The sequence below is a fragment of the Tachypleus tridentatus genome, chromosome 1, assembly GCF_004210375.1.
Source record: "Tachypleus tridentatus isolate NWPU-2018 chromosome 1, ASM421037v1, whole genome shotgun sequence".
NCBI lineage: Eukaryota > Metazoa > Arthropoda > Merostomata > Xiphosura > Limulidae > Tachypleus > Tachypleus tridentatus.
In genome coordinates, this window is record NC_134825.1 from 172,269,428 (window position 1) to 172,293,376 (window position 23,949).

At 31.7% G+C, this 23,949-nt stretch overlaps 1 protein-coding gene across 1 annotated transcript in view; it reads left to right on the forward strand.

Annotated features, from left to right (window-relative positions):
* The window catches only part of LOC143230347 (uncharacterized), a 58,650-nt gene extending 35,003 nt beyond the window's left edge, over positions 1 to 23,647 (forward strand). The window contains exons 8-19 of the mRNA XM_076463771.1: positions 729 to 1,126; positions 1,461 to 1,568; positions 3,583 to 4,799; positions 5,863 to 5,980; positions 7,073 to 7,204; positions 9,744 to 9,859; positions 12,845 to 12,984; positions 17,021 to 17,079; positions 17,837 to 17,975; positions 21,344 to 21,601; positions 22,534 to 22,713; positions 23,548 to 23,647. Of these exons, the coding sequence (XP_076319886.1) occupies positions 729 to 1,126; positions 1,461 to 1,568; positions 3,583 to 4,782 (1,706 nt within the window). The 3' untranslated portion in view covers positions 4,783 to 4,799; positions 5,863 to 5,980; positions 7,073 to 7,204; ... (5 more) ...; positions 22,534 to 22,713; positions 23,548 to 23,647. The remainder of the gene's footprint in view (positions 1 to 728; positions 1,127 to 1,460; positions 1,569 to 3,582; positions 4,800 to 5,862; positions 5,981 to 7,072; positions 7,205 to 9,743; positions 9,860 to 12,844; positions 12,985 to 17,020; positions 17,080 to 17,836; positions 17,976 to 21,343; positions 21,602 to 22,533; positions 22,714 to 23,547) is intronic.
* Positions 23,648 to 23,949: the final 302 nt, after the last annotated feature.

Below are 23,949 nucleotides of genomic sequence, written 5' to 3' on the forward strand. Positions count from 1 at the left end.
AATACTTCATAATTCCAGTGTGATGATTTAAAAATTGACTAATACTAAAACACGTATTGGTTTAAAAAGAAATCTGTGAATACCATTTTTGTCATTGACATAAAATATTTTTTTCTTTCAAATATATCACCATGTGATGTTTTTACTGGTTTTATTAATTTCATCTTAACATGTATGAGTATTTTATTTTTTAGAGGGAATAAGTGGCTACAATAGTAATTTATTTTATATTGACAAAATGATTGAAGTTCAATATTCCCAAATGTTGAATAAGGTCCTTGATGTTAGCTGTAGGTAACTATGTAAAGGTGTTAGCTGAAGGTAACTGTGTAAAGGTGTTAGCTGAAGGTAACTGTGTAAAGGTGTCAGCTGAAGGTAACTGTGTAAAGGTGTCAGCTGAAGGTAACTGTGTAAAGGTGTCAGCTGAAGGTAACTGTGTAAAGGTGTTATCTTATGTGGCTAACAGGTAATGATGTAAAACAGCTAATTGAGGTACGTTTTTATCAGATTAGTAATCATATTCTTAATATTCAGAAGTAGTAATACTCTGATGTACGTTTTTATCAGATTAGTAATCATATTCCTAAATTTTTACGTTGTATATTTCAGTAATGTGTGCAGATAATCTGTGTCATAGTATGTCACTTGATTAAAAGTTAATTGTTATATCCGTGTTTTTCTTGTCTTTGTTCGGTTCGGCTTTTGTCACCTCTTGATATTTTATTTAGGTATTGTGCAGCAAGAGGTCTTGCCCCACTGTCTTTCTGTCTCTTCATCTCACCATCATGGTGGGATAATGCTGGAACCTGATAACCTAGAGAAGCCGCCAGATACAAGTCAGCTTCATAACATACACAGACATAGACATCATCTGCCTCGAAACACCTTTGGTGGTTCTCCAAGTGCTACTTTATGGGATAGTCCAGAATTACCTAGCGTCCATTTAGTTCCAGCTGTTTTACCTGTCGGTGCTGGTCAGCGTGAGACAACAGAAATGAGCACGTGCATAGGAGCTGGTGAGAGCTCATCCAGTCCTGCTCCACGTCAGAGTCCATTAGGAGAGGATTCAGATGCAGGAAATAAAAGTCAAACAGTACAGCAGGACATCAGAAGTGAAACTGAAGAAGTAAACTAATTACTTTTGTTTGGGAACATAAATGTACTACAGAAGTACCTAGAATTATCCACCAAGGTCTTACAAGTACTCAGGGTTTTTAGCCTGATATTTTTTCCTTGTTTGTCCACATAACAAATGATATTAGTGAAACCTGCTAATCTGTTTCTATTTTATCATTTCCAAAAATCTAAGGTATTCTAAAATTTCTGATCTCAATTTTTAATTTCGAGGACACGTCAGGAGCTACAAATTAATTTTTGATGAAGTAAAATATATCAACACTTTTATTTGCTTTACATTATTCATAACAAGTAATTGTTCTGAATGAATTGTTTTGTATTAGGAAGATGTTTTGTCATCTCTGCAACAAATAGATAGCCCAGCACCACCCCCTACTGCTGCTGTTCACTTGCTTCAGAGAATGTCCCCTGCAGGTGCTGGTTTACCTCAGGTAAGTAAGGCTTGAACTGATTTGATCTAGGGTGAGAAGCTATAATGTTTTTGTTTTGTCTTTTTGAAACAGAATTTTGAAAAATGTATTTTTGCCACACAATTGAGTCCGTTTCTGTTATTGGTTGTTTGTCTGTTGGGGAATGTGTATTTGTTACGCCTCATGATAATTAAGTTGTCTAAGATGCTTTTAAAATCTGTGTAAAAACTTCTTTGCCAAGTGACGTAGATCTGACACTTCATGCAAGTCACATCTTTTTAAGTTGTGGTTTATCAGTTTGGTCATTTCTCATTGGAGCTCTGACACTTAATTCAATGTACATGAAACATAGAACTGTGAATATACATTTGTCCATAGTATTTGTGGTTTCTGTTTAAATAAAAGTTACTGTTTAATTAATCAAGAATATAAGTACTTTATAACAATTTGACAATGGTTACACACTAACTCAAAGTACCACCACTAATACTAGGTAAAGTTAAACTGTTTTGTATATGAATTTCAGTATTGTTTATTCTTGCAGTATTGTAGGAGTTTCGAATTTTTAAATACAAATAGCACTTGATGACGACTGAAAGCTTGTGGAATGTGAAGATTTGTAAAACACTAGAACTTATAGTATTGAAACTATAAATGTTAATTTGGGGACATAAACTCAGCTGATATGATTGACTCCATGGTGAGAGTGTTAAACACTTCAGTCAGATCCTCTAATTTTTTTTTAAGTAGTTTTGGTGACCTTAACCTGTCCTTACAGCCTTTTCATCCCAGGCATCATCCTGGTAGCCCTCTTCTAATCCTTTTTCAACAATTCAGTGTCCTTCTCAAGATTGAATGCAGTTCTCCAAGTGTAACCTAAACAGTGACACACACTTTATTATAACCCAGTGTTGTATTCAGTATGTCTGTTGATACAACCTAAAATTCTAGTTGCCTTGCCACCAGCAACAGTGTATTGCTTAGATAGTTTAATAGACTGATTAACAAAATTATCTAATTTATTTTTTCTGTAACACTATTAAAGTTATTATAATTCAAATTGTGATGTTCTATATGCTTCATTTTGTACTTACAATTGAAAGCCATCTGCTCTTTATCCATACTTACATGTTTTGTAAAGCATTATTATCCTTCTTATACCCACCAGTACCCAACGCCTGAATATCATCAGCAAATTTATATAATGTTTTGACCATTCCATCATGTGTATCATTGATGTAAGTCAAAAAGAACAAAATCCTAATACTAAGCCCTGAGGTATCTCACTTGTGATGTTAATTCAGTTTGAATGAATTTCATTAAAACAACCCTTGCTGTCTCCCATCCAGTCAGTTTTCTGTCCGAAGAATCAACCTGTCCTGTACATCTATTGAGATACTTTTCATAACAAGCCTATTATGTGGCACCTTGTCAAATGCATTATGAAAGTAAGATACACCAAATTAATCTACGTTTTTACCGTCTTCTGCATAAGAAGTAACCTCTTCAAAGAATGTGAGAAGATTCATGATAATAGGTAGGCACACAATACATAAACATAAGGAATAGTTTTATTGATGGTAAACATGCATGTTTGATAGGACATTGGTAGCATATTCCACCATCAATAAAACATGCCCTTATATAAAGTGTATTTTGCCTAACTATTAGTGTAATGTGCTTCTTTCTGCAGTTAAAGATTAGTGAGGAAATATTCCTATGCTGACTCTCCTCAAAATTTCAAACATTGTTTTAAAGGATGTTACGTTTTAGATATGTAGCCACTTCTTCCCCTCTGTTTAGTACTTTATCTCTATGAAACATCCTATATTTAAACCCTTTGTTCTCCAAGTTGATCAGCCATACATGGATGACTTTACTCAAATTGACCACGTCTATATAATAAAGCTTATTCAATAATTGTTAGTAAGTTTTGTATAATGTATAAAAATAATATTTCACATTTTTTTTTTATTAGTTGGGATTTTTATTTAATTTACTTTTAATCATTTACCGAGATTATTTTTCATTCAAGGGTATGTCCAAGCTTTCAACAAATACTGAAGATGAAAACACAAAGAGAGACAAAAACTACCAGAAAGGCACACTACATCCTCACCTGCTTGAAGATCACCAAGATTTACAATTTGGCTCGGGAATGGATGTTATAGGAAAAGATGGTAGACCAGTTAGTGCCCACTGTGGTCTTACGTCCTCTGCAGATATCCGACAGTCCGAACAAGAAAAATGGCTGATGTCAAAAAGAGCTGTCAGCAAACGATGGCAGGTCAATAAAATATCAAATGAAAGAGAAGAGACAAGAGCACGACCCGAGGTAGTTGGTGACAATCAGGTGAGAAGTGGAGAAGACAAGGATTCTAGTTGGCCAGTGGATGATTTTGCAGGTGAAATTGATTGTTCAGTAGTCCGACCTGAAGTTGTAGGAAATAATCAGTCAGGAAATGACAGTTTTGGAAGAGAAAGAAAACCAGAAGAAGTTAAAATCAGTCAGTGGGAGATGGATGAATTGTCAGCCGTTGGGGAACACTCAGCTGCAAGACCTGATGGTTTGAGTAACAGTCACGTAAGAGCTAGGAACACTCGCAGAAATAGATCAGAGGACACAAGAACCAATCAGTGGGCACCTGAAAATGTGGTAGGTGTTGAAAAACAGGAAGCTGTTCGTCCTGAAGTGTTGGGAACTAGTCAGATAAAAAGAGAAAATAGAAAGCTAACAGGAGACAAAAAGTATGGTGAGAGTCAGTATGTCAGTGGACAGGTTGAAGCAGATATTTCTGGAAGAAGGTACCCTGAAGATCAGCAATATGGTGGAGGGTCTAGATCTTCATCTCCTAAAAGGCCCTTATCTAGAAGTGGAGATCCTCGAGGACAGAGTCGGCTTGAAGCTGAGCACCTCAGGATGGATCCCAGTCGTGATCGTCATTTTGACCGTAAAGATTTTCTCGAAAGAAAACGAGATTTTGATGATCGGCGATATCGAGATTATGATGATCGAGGCTATTTCTACAGTGATAGAGATAGATCTAGACCTTCTAGTCGTGTTTCTCATGCAGAATCTCTGGATGGCCGAGATCGTTATCGTGGTGATCGAGATTCTATGTTCCCTTATTATCCAGATTACAATAGACCTTTATCTCGTGCTGAAACAGAGAGGCTACGTTACAGTGATTCACCAGCACATTATGGACAGTACGATAGGCGGCTACTACAGTAGAGGTAGAGAGCAAAGAGGTAAAAATCACAACAATCATAATGAAAGTTCTCTTCTCATGAGGCTTAACATCTGTATGTCCCAGAGATACATAAAGTGTGCATGTAATACATAGTGGTTAAAGATTAAAGCTTGTAATAATTTTTGTTAAAGGGAAAGTTTGATTTTAAGCTAGTTACTTCTTTATTCAAACAACAGTTGTATCATCTATTAACTCTTCAGTTCAATAATTCAATGCTCTTTTATTTGTTTTTACTAATTAGTAATCATATCAGGAATTCTCAGTACTGCATGGAAATTTTAAACCTGATTTTGATTACTTTGGTTGTTAATGTTAAAGATACTTTTTGTTGAGTACGTTACATTGATATACAAGTTATCAATTTTGAGCTAAGTGTTTGTAGTTATATCCAGGTTACTCTCTATTGTATAATCTTATTTACATGCCTTTTGTTATTTAAATAATCAGATGGGATCTAAGTTGTTAACCATTATCTACCTGATGATGTTAATTTGTAGCAAATGAAGGTCTAATTTTGTCAGTGGGTCAGTTAAACAAGAATCACAATTTAAGTCTAAAAATTTCATTCAGGACCAAAGTCAGATATAGCTTTTAAAATCAGCTCAGACACATTGTTCTTCTATCTCTTAGAATATTGAGAAAAACTAATTGGAAAATAATCAACCTGTAAAAAAAAAAAAACTCAGTTTGTTTTCAAGACAATTACAACTACGAATCTAAATTTCATTTTACATTTTTCTCTCCTATAGGTTGATCATTCACTTGTTAGAGATAAACATCCATTTTAATATCAGTTGTAGAATAATTGATATTCCTGTTTTGATTTGTCTGAGATACCATTAGTTGTAATGATGAGAAAGTTAGAAAACTTAAGTAAAGATTCTACAGGTAAATGATCCATATCTTATAACTATTCAGGTAGCATTTTTTAGAATTTTAATTTGAAAGTAAATATTTGATATTGTTCTAGTTCAGTTCTAATAATGTTTTGTGTCTGTGCTAGAAATCAGTAATGAAACAAATTGTCCTGAAGCTAATACTTAAATATAATTCTGTTACAGGAAGTGAGTATGGCTGTTATCAGAGAGATCCATATTACTCCTACTATGACCACTACAGATATGCCTACAGTAGTTACAACTATGGTTTCTATGATGAACTGTACCGAACAGATCCTCTGTAAGTGAATCTAGAAAATAAATAAGTCTTAGAGTTCTTGTTAAATTTACTATGTTCTACATGTAACATAGTAGCTTGTGAGTGAGTTATAAGCACTATATCCATTATAGGTAGTTGGTTCACTTAATTATTCAGTGTACTTGATTACCTATGAACATGAGCTAGTGTCACAAAAAATGATTGATTCATTAATATTATGATTAATTAATGATACAATTAATTAATGGATTGATATTAGCACTTTTCATTATTACTGCTCTTATCAGTTATCCTAAGAGTTAGGTTGCAATTATTTGTTATTTTTCATTATTTCAAAATTGTTCAGTTTAGTTTATTAGTCTCAACTCATGAAAACAAGTTGTCAAAATAAATATTTTCAAATATTACTATTTTCATTTAGTAACACTGTTGATTATTCCAGATATCTAGGCCTTGTGTGAATAAACAGTTGGTTGATTATTCCACATATCCAGGCCTTGTGTGAATAAACAGTTGGTTGATTATTCCACATATCCAGGCCTTGTGTGAATAAACAGTTGGTTGATTATTCCACATATCCAGGCCTTGTGTGAATAAACAGTTGGTTGATTATTCCACATATCCAGGCCTTGTGTGAATAAACAGTTGGTTGATTATTCCACATATCCAGGCCTTGTGTGAATAAACAGTTGGTTGATTATTCCACATATCCAGGCCTTGTGTGAATAAACAGTTGGTTGATTATTCCATATATCCAGGCCTTGTATGAATAAACAGTTGGTTGATTAACGAGTCTAATATTTAATATTTAGTAAATTCCATTTACTGCCAAACTCTTGTACATTGCAAGTTGAAGTTATTAACATGTTTCATGAATTAGGATCTTATTACATGAGTATTCACTTTTTTAATCAACTAATGTGGTGTGCAAGCTCTGCTGTAGATGTTGTTCAGTATTAACTGAAATAGAAACTGCTCTGAGAATTTTGATGGGGACAACATTTGACTCATAATTTTGGTCGAGTGTAGATTTAATGAAATGAAGAATTAATATATATACAAGTGATGAATGAAAGAAAAAAAAATGGAATCAGAATTATAAATGTGTTACAGATACAGACAACAGATGGCAGATCGCTACAGACAGTATTACGCCCAGTTGGGTTATGATACATCGGAGTTTGATAGATTGAGTGTGCATTCAGGTCGGAGTTCAGTTAACGAAGAACTCAGAAAAACTCAAAGGTCAGTGTGGCATCTTTTTATTTAAGTTCAAACTGATACTTGCTTTCATCATTTCACATTAAAATGGAGACTTGATATTTTGTCCCAAATGGTCAGATGACAATGTTTTGTCCCTCTGCTTGTCTACTACATATATATGTAGAACATAAGTACATATATTTATACTGCTTACTGTTTGGTTGTGAAAATACCCGAGTTAATGTAACACTGCTTTTTAAATGTTGTTATAGTTAGTAATGACGACTGGAACTTTTTTTTCAAATGATTAAAATCTTATTTTTACGTATACTTTTTGAAATGCATTTGATGCAAAACTGGTGTTTTTATACAGAACAGAAATGTTATATCACAGGTTTTGAGACATTCACTGCAACATTCAGTTTTTCTTTTTAATTCTGCATGAATTCTATAAAATGTGTTGATAAAGAACCTTTGATATTACAAAGTTTCTATTCTGTTGAATTAAAGCAACTAGTAAAGTAATGCTGAGATCTTAGCGTGAAGCGTTAAGCTACAACTAACTAAGCCTAAAATTATTGTTTGATATATAGTAATCCCATGCATATTGTTAGTCAATTTTATTAATACTTAACCACCAGGTAACCATGACGTTCTACACATTATAACTATGAATGTACTAAGTGTATCTTTAGAAAATGTGACAAGATTTTAATAAACACAACTCGACTTTAGTTGTTTTTAAGTAAGGTACGTGCACGAATCTGTTCTGTGTCGGTCTGGATGGTGGTGATTTTCTTGTCAATTTAGTTTCATATCTCATTTACATAGCTTCCAAAATTTCTTAAATGGATATCAAAATTTTTATTGTTCTAAAACTTTATATCTTATTGTTTTCTCTACCTTAATTGTAGCAGTAGTGAAATCCTCAATGTTTAAAAGTTGAAAAATATACAATGAAATAAAGGTACTTTTTTCTATTTCTTTGTGAGTGACTACAGATTGAAACAGATAAGTACCTTATTTATTCAAACAACCTTAACTTTCTAATTTCTCACATCTTCTACTTTTTATTATTGACTTACAGTATTGTTAGATGTATTTTAGTTATTGAAATACAATATCTTACTTTTTCAAGTTTCCACGTTTTTCAAGTTTTTATTTTTATACTTTAATAACCTGTATTTAATTGTTGTTTAAATGTACAAATAAACATATTTAACAGTTTTCATGACTTACCTATTTGTTCTTGATAAGACCCCTTTTTCTTAACGTTTTGAACGCCCACAAAAGAATCAACGTAGTTTGCACATGTGCATTTTAGAACACAAAACTGTGTAATGTGTACAAAAAAACCTTGTTCTTGTGCTAAACAACTGTATCTGTATCTCACTAAACCAAAACAATAGGTGATTTTGTTTCATTTTTTACATACATCCATAGCTTGTTTCCAGTTGTTTGTAACAGCCTGAAGATTATAAAATGGATGACAAATGATTTCCTGTTACACAGAACAGTGAAGAATGTTTATTTTTTTTAAAATTGAGAAATTAAAATGTAGATAATATAAAATGTTCAATTATAAACTACATTTTGACACCAGTATTGTTGACATACATTTATAATAAAATAATTTTAATGAAATTTTGAACAAAACTGAAGAAATTCTTGACGTGCACTCTGACCTATTTGTATGCACGTGATCATAGTTCCTAAAACACTCATCCAACAGTGTTAGATACATGTTTATCAAGTGATTTACAACTGTTGTGGATTATTAGTTACATGTGGCTCAAGAAACAGTAAAACAGTAAACTTTAAGTGTTAACAGATCGAAACTGTTGTGAGCTTTCAATTATTTTAAGGTAAAGAACTGTAGTTTCCCTTTACAATTTGAAGTCGTTTTAGACACAAGGATAATTTGTATATGTATTTCTATTCTGTTTGTGAAGTTGGTCAAATTGATAGAATGTATATAGAGTTAGGATAGAATACATACAAAATATATTTACTTAAAGAACGTTTATTTAGAAGGCTTTAGAGATTCTGCAAATAAAATTTGACAGTTCTCAAGCAAAGAAGTGTTTTTAACCTTAACATGAAAATCATTTTGAACTTGAAGTAGTCAACAATTTTCCTCCATATTTTGACTAAGATGTTTTTAGTGAAAATAATTATAAAATCTGTTTTATTGTGTATAAAAGCTATATGTTTTTGTAAACATGAAGATACACAAGATTTATTAAAGTATGAAACTGGTTACATTGGGGTTGGAAACTTTGTTGAATTGACTGTGCCTGTAGTGAGAGAATTAATAAATTTTATTGTGAATAACATGGTTGAATAAATAATTCATACTACTATGTGTTGTTATTTTCAATTAGGTATGAAACTATCACTTTATCTTTTAATATTTTCATCTGCTATCATCATGCAACATACAGAATGAATATTTTATTGGATTGTGTTTTTATTATCTGTGTAATAGAATTAAAGAATTTTTACAAATATGTCAGCTATTTTATATTTTTCATTAGTTTCAATAAATCGTCATGAGTTCTTATCGATTTGATAAAATTAGGGACTTGAGCCGAACGTCTCTTTCTGGGCTGGACTATTCCAGTTATAGCCAGCTACACGAGTTTGATAATTCTTATACAAGTAGATATGAAGAATCGTCTGGAATACAGGAAACATGTAAGGTCATTTCTTTGTTGCTCAGTAGGTTTAAAAAATAAAAGACTTTATTAGATTTGTTTTATTGTAATATGAGTAATAATGCTTTTTAGTTAATCAAAAGTTAGAAATGTGATTTGAGGAGGAGTCTATTTACAGAAATATCCCTGACTTATTGTGTTTATAAATGTACAGTTCATACATGTGTACAACTTGATTGTTTCCAGAGTCATTTTTTCAACTATAGTCCACTTGGTATTGTAAGAATTTTCTAACAAGAAGAGCTAATAAAAAAACTTTAACCAACTGTCATTTGTAATAAAATCTAAAACTTGTAAGAAATAATGTAGGCCATACATTACAGTTCAGTAAACACTCTTCAATTTGAATAACAAAATATAGTAGGAACTGCCCAAGATATGAGCCTTTTTTAAGTTTTGACTTTATTTTTCAAAAATCTCCATTTTTTTGACATTGTAAGAGATTCTAAAATAAATATTTTAGTAATTTTGAAATAACTCTCAAGTTCAGTGTTCCATTATTTTGCTGTGGAAGTTCCAAGATAAGTTAAAAATAATATTTTTCCAAACTTTGTTTTCAAGTTTGTGTTTTTTTACAGACATGTTTATTGTATTCTACAAAGAAATATTTCTCTCTGGTTATTTGGCTTTGGATAATTTATCAAATTAACAAAGAAATATATTTCTCTGGTTATTTGGCTTTGGATAATTTATCAAATTAAAACAGTAATGTAGTTTATGCTTTACTATCATTAGGATAGTTTCTGTAATAATTTTACTTTTATGAAGTACACTATATACTTTTGACAGGTTGTTTAACTAGTTGACTTCTATGCTGATCAGTTACTCCACTTGTTTTCATTTATTAAAATCGTTTAAATCCTAATTAGTAAAAATATTTTTTTATTTAAAATTGGTCTACAAGATCCAAAGCAAAATGTACATTTATTTATTTTGAACTATATTTGTAACGATGGTAAAATACAATCCTTTATTTTCTGGTTTATTCTGTGCATCTTAATATTATGGAACAATGGTGTGACTGTGTATATAGATACTTATGTATGTGACCGAAATGATAAATGTAATGTTGCCATCTGTTGTGCAGCAGTACAACGAGATATAAGTGGCGTCATCTATTGAATGGCACCAGAAACAATATTCCATAAAAATAATTTCCATTTTGCACATTCTAGATTTAGACAATTATAAAAATAACTGTGGTATGCACAACAATCATTTCTTTATTTCATAACACAATTTTAAATAAAGAAACTCTCCTCAAAATAAGAACAACTTTCTCTAGAACTGTACACAAGGATTTGATTACATCTTTATTGGTGTAATTTTGCAATGTAGAGCTTAGAAACTGGAATTTTTTAAAATCTTATTTCTCAAGTAAATGTTACCGTTTTTAATATAAAAAACACAAGTGGACAAAAAGTGGCCCCCTCTTTAAAATGTTGTTAATTTAACGTTTATTAGATAACAGAAAAATATGTAAAAATATACATTTTAAAACACTTGACAAGATCTTTTCAAATATAAACTTGAATCCTAATTTAACACTGGATTTCTTAAATATCTGAACTATTCACGTATTACATTTTCTCATAAAACGTGTTTTGATTCTACTGTAGTTTCTTTCAGCCAACAGAACAATTAAACAAATGTATTTACAATAATTGAACTTAAAAACATAGTTTTACAAAGTTTTCTGTTATCTAATAAAAGATATAACAAATTTACAACATTTTGAGGGGGCGTATCAGTAAATTTATGAAAATGTTGAACACTGTACATTGAATCAATTTGATGTAATGATGTGCTTATGACTAAAGAACATAATCTGAACACTTTTCATGTGCGGTACTTCCCAGAATGTTTTTTTTTTTAAATAAAATGTAGACTTTTCCTCAATTTCTTTCAATGAGTTGTGAATACTATTAGTAATAATTACTGGCACAAACAACTGCCCATAAGCCAATACTTTTTCAGTTATTAAAATTATTTTGTGCAGTATTGTGAATGGATGTTTTTTTTAATTCAGGGGTAGAATGGTATGCTTTAAGTAATAAGATTATAAAACAAATATTAACAAACAGCTTATACTTTCAGGCAGCAAAGTTTTGGAATAATATTTTTATAATATCTTTTGCAAACTTCATTAAACTTTAATTTTCAGTTGGTTACAGGTTACTGATTAGTTGCATTTGTGAGTAGTGTGAAGCCATCTTTGTTAAATAACTGTTAATGTATATTCACTACTCTATCAACCTTAACACATGAAAGCAATATTAAATGATATGTTTTGTTTATGGACATGTCATTTATCAGAGGCCCTGGCATGGCCAGGTGGTTAAGGCATTCGATTCATAATCTGAGGGTCGCGGGCTCGAATCCCCATTGCACCAAACATGCTCGACCTTTCAGCCATGGGGTTGTTATAATGTGATGGTCAGTCCTACTATTCATTGGTAAAAGAGTAGCCCAAGTGTTGGTGGTGGGTGGTGATGACTAGCAGCCTTCCCTCTAGTCTTACACTGCTAAATTTGGGATAGCTGGTGCAAAATTCCAAAAACAAACACATTTACCAGAATTATTTAGTCGTAGTTTTTTTAAGGTATTCTATAGTGTAATGGTGTTCAAATGGCAGATAGGTAAAGCAATTGTGTTCAAATAATTTGAGGAATTTGTTTTCATGTCAGTCTGTGAATAACTTTTATCCATACAATGTTTAATGTACTTTGTACCCTTGAGATAATACAATTATTAATATTGTTTCCAAAGTGTATGAGAAATTTTGAATATTATTTCTTGTCAGATTATTGGAAGCACACTTATTTTCTGACTTTGTCATAGTTTTCTTGGGTTGATAGCTTTTGATTTGAAAGTAACAATGACAATGGAGGATTATTGCAGTTAGTAGGTTTAACAAAATCATGAGAATGAAAAATATAAAGATTTTGTGTGTGTGTATCCATAGCAACTGTAGCTACACCACCACGTTTGACACCTGCAAAATTTTCCACTCCTCACGTTATTAGTCGATTCACACCTGGAGGATATTTACTAAAGGTTACTGGATCAAGTCATTTGTCTTCTGTGGAGATACATGATGTCCAGGTAATCTCTTCTTTAAAATTTGTTTGGTTTTTTATGTTTAATTTACATTTATTCTGCAAGTGGTTTTCAGACTAGAGGTATTACATGTACTTGTTACTGATAGTCAGTATGCTCAACTTATTAAGTTAAGCTTGAAAAGTACTTTAATATAATGCTATGAATGATGAATGATAAATTCTTAGTATCAATTCAAACTTTTTAGTTTTGTGGCAAAACAGTACATAAATGTCTAATTTGCTTATGCTTGTAATAATCTAGAACCTTTTTAGGATAATTTTAAGGTCTCCTACACAAGTGGTAATTGAGTAATATTGTTTGCTATGCTTTGCTTAAATATTAATCGTGTACTTAGGGTCTGCCATGGCCAGGTGGTTAGGGTACTTGACTTGCAATCTGAGGTCACGGGCTCAAAACCCCATGCCATCAAACATGCTTGCTCTTTCAGGCATTATTGTGTGACAGTCAATTCTCTATTCATTGATAAAAGAGTAGCCCAAGAGTTTGCATTGTTTGGTGTTCACTCGGCTTTCCCTTTAATCTTTAACTGCTAAATTATGGATGGCTAGAGCAGATTGCCATCCTATGTCTTTGAGCACAATTCCCAAAAACAAAAACAAACAAACCAAAGTATTTCTATTTTGTGTGGTAGAAAGGTAAGTCTAATATTTTTTGCATTTTTAGCTGTGTGTTGAAAACCAAAGTTTTTTTTGTAACTTGGCCAGTTTTACATAGTTTTCTGTATTTGCTATAAACTCTTACATATTTATAAAATATGGACAGAGGAATTCTACATGAAAGCTATGATTCCATTTAACTATATTTGTACAGTTCTGTCTAAATAATTTGTCAGTAACTTCTTACTTTACATTGTTCTAATGTTAATATCAAGGTTTCATACAGTTTCTTTAATGTTAAGATATAATAGTTTGTCTGTGTTTGATAAATGTTAAGATATAATAGTTTGTCTGTGTTTGATAAATGTTAAGATATAATAGTTTGTCTGTGTTTGGTTAATGTTAAGATATAATAGTTTGTCTGTGTTTGGTTAATGTTAAGATATAATAGTTTGTCTGTGTTTGGTTAATGTTAAGATATAATAGTTTGTCTGTGTTTGGTTAATGTTAAGATATAATAGTTTGTCTGTGTTTGGTTAATGTTAAGATATAATAGTTTGTCTGTGTTTGGTTAATGTTAAGATGTAATAGTTTGTCTCTGTTTGGTTAATGTTAAGATGTAATAGTTTGTCTCTGTTTGGTTAATGTTAAGATATAATAGTTTGTCTGTGTTTGGTTAATGTTAAGATATAATAGTTTGTCTGTGTTTGGTTAATGTTAAGATATAATAGTTTGTCTGTTTGGTTAATGTTAAGATATAATAGTTTGTCTGTGTTTGGTTAATGTTAAGATATAATGGTTTGTCTGTGTTTGGTTAATGTTAAGATATAATAGTTTGTCTGTGTTTGGTTAATGTTAAGATATAATAGTTTGTCTGTGTTTGGTTAATGTTAAGATATAATAGTTTGTCTGTGTTTGGTTAATGTTAAGATATAATAGTTTGTCTGTGTTTGGTTAATGTTAAGATATAATGGTTTTTCTGTGTTTGGTTAATGTTAAGATATAATAGTTTGTTTGTGTTTGGTTAATGTTAAGATATAATAGTTTGTCTGTGTTTGGTTAATGTTAAGATATAATAGTTTGTCTGTGTTTGGTTAATGTTAAGATATAATAGTTTGTCTGTGTTTGGTTAATGTTAAGATATAATAGTTTGTCTGTGTTTGGTTAATGTTAAGATATAATAGTTTGTCTGTGTTTGGTTAATGTTAAGATATAATAGTTTGTCTGTGTTTGGTTAATGTTAAGATACAATAGTTTGTCTGTTTATGTAAAAACAGCTTGTTTGGGTTGAAATTTTTTTTTTTTGTTTTACGTAGAGAAGTGAACAACGTTTTGCCCTTCTTTGGTGACAGTCGAAACATTCGCTCCTCTATGTAAAAAATTTTCTCAACTCAAATGAGCCGTTTATACATATATATTTTTCTCTACAAGTGGGTTTTCTCAACATCACTGATTAGTTTGTCTGTTTGTCTAATTTTAAGATATACTACACTTTGACCATGTTTGGTTAATGTTAAGGTATACAGTTTGTCTGTGTGTTTGGTTAATGTTAAGGTATAAGATACTAATTCTGTGTTTGGTTAATATTTAGTGATGAATTATCATGTAGGTTACAGGAAACATAGGTCAAAGTAACAATAGGTTGAAGAAGCCTCAAGTTTTATCCCAAATAATTTGTTTTAATATTGGGAACTAGAAACGTGCGAGCTGTGTATACATCAACAAGAATAAATTACATATTACATTGAGATTAGTAGGCCTAGAAATGTCTTCAAAGACTCTGTTAAATTAGTTCTGCTACCATAGTGAAAGGAACAAGATAGTGATTTGAAATGATTGTAGTTTTCTTGAAATTGATAGAGAACTTGTAACTTCACATAAACAAACAAAAATATATAACTGCATTGATTTCAAGTAACTACTGCATATTTGTCTCTCTCATATCATTCTTGTCTTCTGAATACGTAAGCAAGTTTAAGATCTCAACAGTTTACACAAACAGAGAAGAGCATGTCTAAAACAAATAAGTGATAGACATGCTGTGTGTCTTCTAAACTAAGTGTATAAGAAAGTCTTATTAATATGTTTTTATTTGAGTATCGTTAATTGGTATGGAACAAGACATTGGTAATGAAATTCTTGATGGGTAGAAAATAATGCATTTCCTTTCGTTAATTGGTATGGAACAAGACATTTTTTTTATGTTTATTTTTTCAATTTTGTATAACAGGGATAATATTTATTTATTTATTATAGTAGGGATAACTATGTCATTCATTTGTTAATATTGTAAAAGCTTGTAAAAAGATTTGTTGTATGACCAATGAAAATTATAGAATGTAACTAAAACCCAATGTGTCTGAACCTTCAAAATTCATCTTCTTATTAATATGTTTTTATTTGAGTATCGTTAATTGGTATGGAACAAGACATTGGTAATGAAATTCTTGATGGGTAGAAAATAATGCATTTCCTTTCCTTTTTTTATGTTTATTTTTTCAATTTTGTATAACAGGGATAATATTTATTTATTTATTATAGTAGGGATAACTATTTCATTCATTTGTTAATATTGTAAAAGCTTGTAAAAAGATTTGTTGTATGACCAATGAAAATTATAGAATGTAACTAAAACCCAATGTGTCTGAACCTTCAAAATTCATCTTCGCTTCACTGTTTCATCAACCTCGAAGTAATTCTGTAATCACTAAATTTTTAGTAAAACCTACACAAAAAGTAAATGTTATCATGAACAATAGCAGATGTGCACTCTGGAAGAGACTTGAATAATACTTGTGAACCTTTTCACTGTTCTAGTTTAGGAAGTAGGAAATGTGGTTCAGACATTCCAATGCACATTTTCAACTATTCCAACTGTACAAAGGAAAAAAGATAATTATAGTTGTGATAATGAAAGATAGTGATGACAGTAATAACAAACGTTTATTTTTCTATATGTTTTAAGGTCAGTTAGATAATGTGTGTTGAAATACTAAAAGAATATTTATTAACCACTAAATACATTAACCCTAAAGTAAGGCTTAGCGTAAACACTACCTGGTAAATTTTATTCTCCATTTGGCTTCAACACAGTGTGGTATGACTTTTGTATTAAAATATTTTGCTGTTTTTTTTTCTCGCCAAGGTTATAAAAAAGTAAAGAATAAAAAACAACAACTTTCCTAACAAATCAACATGAATATTGAGCATGCAGAATAAACACCACAGTTAGCCTAAAAATGATTAGGTGATAGTTTTGTTGCTAAGCAACAGTGTGCATTGTTGAGCATTACAAAATAAAAAAAGAACATATAAGCATTTTCAACATAATGACAAAGGGAATAAGGCTTTTATAACTAATGATGATAAGAATTTGTTTGTGAAAGCATGAAATTATATTGTATGCCTTCATCCTTATACAGAACCTGTTATTATCTGAAGGTTATGAAGAAGTGCAGGTCTTCCCAGGTCCTTTGGTAAGGTACGGTCATTATTACTGGGTTTGTTTCTCATATATTTTACTCAAATTGAAAGCAACACAAATATTTTTAGTCAGGTATGAATATTTTTACCTGAAATTTTGTTCATTATTTCAAATTGTAAAAAAATGAAAATGGAAAGTCTACATTATTTAACTAGTCAACTGCATTCAGCACTTAAAAAAAACAAACCTTGGTGTATATTTTTCATTGAGGTCTAGGTAAAATATTTCCTTCTGCCAAATAACTGTTGCAGCGTGAAGTTTGCCTAATAAGTAAAACTCTGCATGTCGTTACAAGCAAAGAAACTGATGGTAACTCTGGTTGATTTATTTGGTTTATTTGTTAAATGTCACCATGTGTTTAACACTTAAAAATAACACCATAATGCTCTGTTCAGCAGCATTCTCTGCTGTTGATCTATCTGATCCTTTGATGTAGGAATCTATGGTTGTGTTTATTGTGTATATTGCTACTTAATATGAATGTGTCTTTTATTGCCTTATGAATAAAATGAGAGCTGAACTTGTTGGAAAGTTAACTAGACACACACAAACATGTTTGGAATGAAAGAATGTAAAAGTTTTGTAACAGTCTCGTGATCAGGTAATGAACACTTGTTTAGATGTATTTTCTTTCTGTGACTCATTCATCAATTAAGAATAATAATACAGCATTACACTTGAATAACATGTTCTGTTATTAACCATTTGAACTAAAATATGTGATGCATTTACTTGAATTCTTTTGTCATTACAGAGGCAGAACTCATAAGAATGATGTCATCCACTTCTGCCAGAGAAAGATCGATCAATTCAAAAGTATGCAAGGCTTGGCTGATCGTGAATCTTTTATTCTTTTGTGGGAACTTCTTGTCCTAATTCTACGACAAAACGGGGTTAGTAATTCTAAACATGATTGGTTTATAGAATACCGTGAAGATATCTAACTAATTTAACCTTATCTGATTTCTTCTTTTATTATTGTATTTGTATAAATAAACAGATCATCACAGTTCATGGAGGTAATAATCATCCAGTAAAAGAGAAAATTAATGCTTCAGAAGTAACACAGATGTGGTAATTTCTTATAAAAGTTACAAATTTATATAAAAGTTGTTGTAGCAAAACTGTGCTTAATTTTGAAGAATTATATTTGATGGCCATCTAGTTTCTCATCATTACAAATGTAGTAATTTCAACTTTAAGTGAAACTATCAGGTGTTGCACATAAAATTATGAAATTTAAACCACCAGAAGGAACAAGCCAAAATGCTGTATAATATGAGCAGATTACACTATGTAACACAAATTTTGTTCCTGGATAGTATGTTATTTCTTAATTGCTTATGTTGTAAAAGTACAGAAAATGGTCATTATTCCCTTCAAACTTTGCTTTTGTGACCTGAATAATTAAATCTAGAAATTAACCTATTTTCTATCTAAAAACAGGCAAATTTGCACATTTTCATTCACATAAGGTCTGAATAAAACAACATATGAATCAAAATTTACATGTATTTATACTAAAGTTATACAAAGATGAACAAAAATGTTTAGAAGTGAGTAGTTTTTGGAGATTTGTGACTGTAATGTAAATCACTTTTACTGAGTATGTTCCCATGTTCTTGAATTTATCAAGATGAGTGTCAAAGATATGGACTTTCAGGGACATCCTGCAGCCCATTTTGCCATAGTTTTTTTACCATAGCTTCAACCAGTTTCACATAATTTTTGGCCTTGTGATTGCCCTAAAAGCCCCAAACCACTGTGAGAATGCTGCTCCAAGCTTTTTTTCCTTCCTGCTGAGCTTCTTGGAGAATTTTGTGCTCTCTCCAGGATCTTCTTTATTTGTGGTCCAACAAAGACACCAGCTTTGACCTTTGCATCAGACAGCTTAGGGAAGGCTGCAGACTCCTTATCAAGAGCTGTGACAAATTGTTTTAGTTTTATGTGCAATGGTGGTAATAACATCTGGTGGTCCACTCGTGCCTCACACTTGACATTGTGCCTCTCCACAGAGAAGTCGGTCTGTTGTGGCCAGTGCTTACTGTTGTAGTGCACTGAGGTGTCCCTGCTGTTACAGAGGCAAAGATAACATGGAAACTTGGTAAAACCTCCTTGGATAGGTCTGTGTGTTCACTTAGGCAGCTAGAACTAAACTGATGTGGTGAGTGGTGACCCCTGTATGTTTGTGTCTATTACTATGGAAAGTTCTAGAAAATTCTTGTAAGTTTGAGAAAATTCTCTACTCAGGACTGTATCTACCTGGAATGTTCTGGAAAATGGGTAAATTTGGAAATTTCATTAACTAGGTCACAAAAGCAAAGTTCAAAAGACAAAAAATAGGTCTTTTCCATTTACTTTAGGCATAAGCAATTAGGAAATAACACTTTCTGTCCAGGAACAAGAAAAAGTAAACATTTTGTTACATAGTATTATTTTACTATTAAATGAAATTCCTTTATATTTTTTGCAATGCAGATATTCTAAATGAAATTTTTATACTTCTTAGGAGTATATTCTTTGACTTTTAAATGAGATTATTTTTCTGGTAATGCAAATATTTTGTCTTAAAGATAAATATATCTTGTAATTCCAATAACTTACACTTTGTACACATAGTGGCTCAAAAAAATGGAAACACCAATATGAAATCACTTAATATGGTTTTGTGCCACCACACATGGCCAGTGCAACCTGTATGTATGCGGCCTACCATCTACTAGTATCAGGAATTCCACAAGAGGAATATGACACTCATCCATGAGAAGGTCAGTGAACTTGCATCTAGCTGATGGAAGTGGAAAATGCTGTCACAGGCATTGTTCCAGAATATCTCGCACATGCTCGTTTGGGTTCTGATCTGGTGAATGAGAATGCCATGACGTGGATAATGTCAGTGTCATGCTCCTCATGCTCTATGAACAGGGACACTGACATCTTGAAAAACACCCTTCTCTGCAGGACAGAGAAGCTGTGCATGGGCTGAAGAGGAGCATTCAGTTCTGTTAAGTAACAATTGGCACCAACTTTCTCTTCTAAGGGTACGAGTGCACCCAAACCATGTCAGGGACATTTACCCTCCATCGTTATGGAACCACCAGAACTTTTCACTGTTGGAATCAAGCACTTAGGGTTTTAATGTTATGTATGTTAGTGCCATGTGCCCACTCATTCATCTGTTGAGAACATCAAGGATTATTCATCTTATCACATCACAGGTCAATAGCCTGTGCTCTTTGCAGTACTGGAGAAATGACCTTGCATAACCAGGTATAATAAGTGATTCTGGGGCACTGTAACCCAGCTAAGGGTTCTGTTGAGTTTTTGATGAAACTGGGTGCTTTCACCTCGGGTTAAAATTTGCAATCAGCTGATTTGTGATTGCTTGGTTGTTTAGCCTTCCAGTTTGAATTTACGCACAAACATCACAATCCTGGAGTATGTGCTTCTGTTCACTGATGTCCTTTACTGCTAAAGGCTTTCCCTTTGAGTTCCAAGCTGACATCACCTCGGATACCTTTGCTTGGGAAACATCAGCAAGTTGAGCTGTATTGGCCACTGAACTTTCTGCAAAACGTATGCAGCAGTCACCCAGTCCAGCATTTGTATACGTTACCTTATATACCTGCTGTCTCTCATTTAGTTAAGTGTTTCCATTTAATTTTTGTCAACTGTGTACTTTTCATGAGTAGATTGTAACTGTGAAATACCTTTTTGTTATGCTTGTTCCTGTGACACTTTGTTTTCTGGTCGGTTCTGTTTGGGAAACAAGTTTATTCTGATCAGTGCAGTACTAATATTGTTATTGATATATTTAAGTAATTTTTCTACATTTTTTTCTTATTTTTAGGCAGAATGAAACAAATATTTCTTGATTTATTTATAGAATAAAGCTTCTGATTGAAAACTAGTTATGATATAATGCAAACTACTAATCACCTTGTTTAAGTGTCAAGTTTTATGATATAATGCAAACTGTTAATCATCTGGTTTAAGGTATTTTTATGTGTGGAGTTGTTTTTCTCCTACTTAACATATATATTTAGCTACTACAACTTCAGCTGAGTTTCTTTGTACTGTGTGGATACATTTTTGTTGAATTTTAAAGAGATTTAATTGCAAACAGATGAAGAAATGTGACATTATATGAAATACGAACTTTGTATCTTTGTTAGGATTGCTATTGATGTTCAGAAGTTCGTGACAAATAGTTTATTTTTGAGTTTGAATATCTAATTGTTGTATGATTTTATTTCTTCAGAGCATTGTAGGAAGTGATATAGCTGAACTGTTATTAGCAAACCACGAAATACTGAAACCTAAACCAGCAGTGGAACAAAGTACGAACTTTAGCCCACAAGAAGAACTTAGTCCAGAAATTCGAGGGACAGCAGAAACTTCTCCTGATGAAGGAATTGTCGTCACTCAAGACCAAACTTTGTTGAACTCATCTAGAACTTTGGTTGTTGAAGACGTAACAAGAAAGTTTCGGGAATTTTTGCTTTTTGGAAACAAAAAGGTAATATATGCAATGTTATCAACTAAACGTATTTCAAATAATCGAGATTGAGAGGATATTTATCACTTTCTTATCCATCAAAATATCTAGTACAACTTGCAACAACGAAATCACAAAGCCCTAGTAATGAAACAATAAGGTTAAAATATTTTATCTTTATACTGGGTTCATATTTTTATCTGTTTATTCAGAACAAATGGAATGTAGTTAATTGTTGATTGACAAGGGTTTTTGGATACAGTTCTAGCAATGGCGTCTTTAGTTAGCTCCTTTGAAATTCATTTGTAATAATTTAGATGAAGAAAAATGAAATTTTGACAGTTCTGTTTAACTATGTATGTGTTGTACCCCCTGATGCAATTGCAGCTAAGTATTGTGTCTTTAATGAGTTTAAACATATCTTTGGAAGTTGTTCACATTCAGCATTGTAGCTGTGAGAAATGTTCCTGAACTGGTAGTCTCAACCTTTTCAGAAATGTGTTACCATGGTAACTACAGTGCTGAGTCTAAGTGTATAATCATAGCCATCAGGTTAATTACAGTGTAATGAATGTATAATAGATTACTGTTCAAGTACTTTTTGTTAGAGTCGTACAGTTCCATTGATGTACTTGTGAACTTTAATCTGATAGTTAATTTTTGTTAGATATATACTAAATATGTACAAACTATTCATGCATTAATGGTTTTTCTTATTTTGTTAATAAAAGGTTATAAACATGTAAAAATTGATAACTTCATATTTTTAAGTTATGTTTTAGTAGGAATAATGTTTCTGTTATCAACAAATGTTGGCTTGAAATCAGATGAAGTCTGATGGAAAGTCATGATAAAATAAATGTTATGATAATTATCTTTCTGCTGACTAAGTTTCTGTTAGGATGTAACGTTTCCTTGCCAGTTATTTGTTTGTTTGTTTTGTTCTGAAACAGGACTCCTTGGAATGGGCTATGAAGCATGGTCTTTGGGGTCATGCCTTGTTTTTAGCCTCGAAAATGGATAACAGGACCTACGGTACTGTAATGACAAGATTTGCAAATTCTCTCACATTGAATGACCCTTTACAAACACTGTATCAACTCATGTCTGGACGGCAACCAGCAGCTGTTACTGTGAGTGTTGAATGGAAAGTCATACCTTTAAAACTGTTTTTATAAACAGTCAATTTTTGTTAAGATTAGTATTGTACAGTAAATGTGTGATGTTAAACCTCAGCATGTACACAGTAGTTTGGACTTAAAATAGTTTTTGTGACATTAGTCATGAAAAAACTTAAAATATTTATTTATTCAGCTGAAAGAAATATCACTCTCCTAGTTATAGACATAATTTAACACATTTAATCTTAATAATTACTGCAATTTAAAGTAATGGACATTATTGTATTTCCCTTCATAATTAGTTCATCCAAAACATGTTGCACTTAAATTTCTTGTGTATTTATTTCTCAGTAATCTTAGAAATAATCAAAAATTTATTTAACCTTATTCTCATTAATCCTGTATGGATTAATTATTGAAAACCTTGAATTTTCAAGTTAGTCCGTTTGAGAAAATTACCAGTAATTGTTAATGATAAACAGTTCTTAATTTTGAATCTGTAACAGTGAATGTAGTTATTAGATAAATATCAAAATAAGCCTAGTTAGTTAAAAACCTAAGATGTACATGGCATGCTAATGTTATAATGTTAGTTTTTATTTTGCTGGTTTAGTGAAAGATGTACCTTTTTTTTCCCAGACCTTTTCAGTTTGAAAACATTAGTTTTATAAAGTAAATATTCAGATTATTTTTAAGCAGTTTTTTGTCTGGATGATTCATAAAATATATTTCATGTTTGGTATTACTGTAAAATGTTAGTGTGTTTTTTGTTAAAGTTCCATGTGAGGAAGTGTACAGTTAAAGGAAAAAATATAATATAAATTAACTTTGTTGAGTTTTGTTTAGTGTGTTGCAGAGGAAAGATGGGGAGATTGGAGACCTCACCTTGCCATGATTCTGTCCAATCCATCACAACGTCCTGACTTGGATCAGCGGAGTATCACCACTCTTGGAGATACTTTAGGTAGTTCCTTTTGTCAAAACTTATGAGAAACTATCTAAATTTTATTTTTTTTAGCTGAGGAAGAAATATTTGTTTTTGGAATTTTTGTAGTCTAGTTTTGGGATGTTATTTTAGTTTCTTCTTGCTTTACATAGGGAGTCAAGGTTGTCTCGCTGCTGCTCACTTCTGTTATTTGATGGCCCAAACTGACTTTGGTACTTTCTCTCAGAAGTCCAGCAAACTGATTCTTCTTGGGGCTAACCACATGTAAGCATAATTAATTTTTGCATTTTTTGTTGTAACAT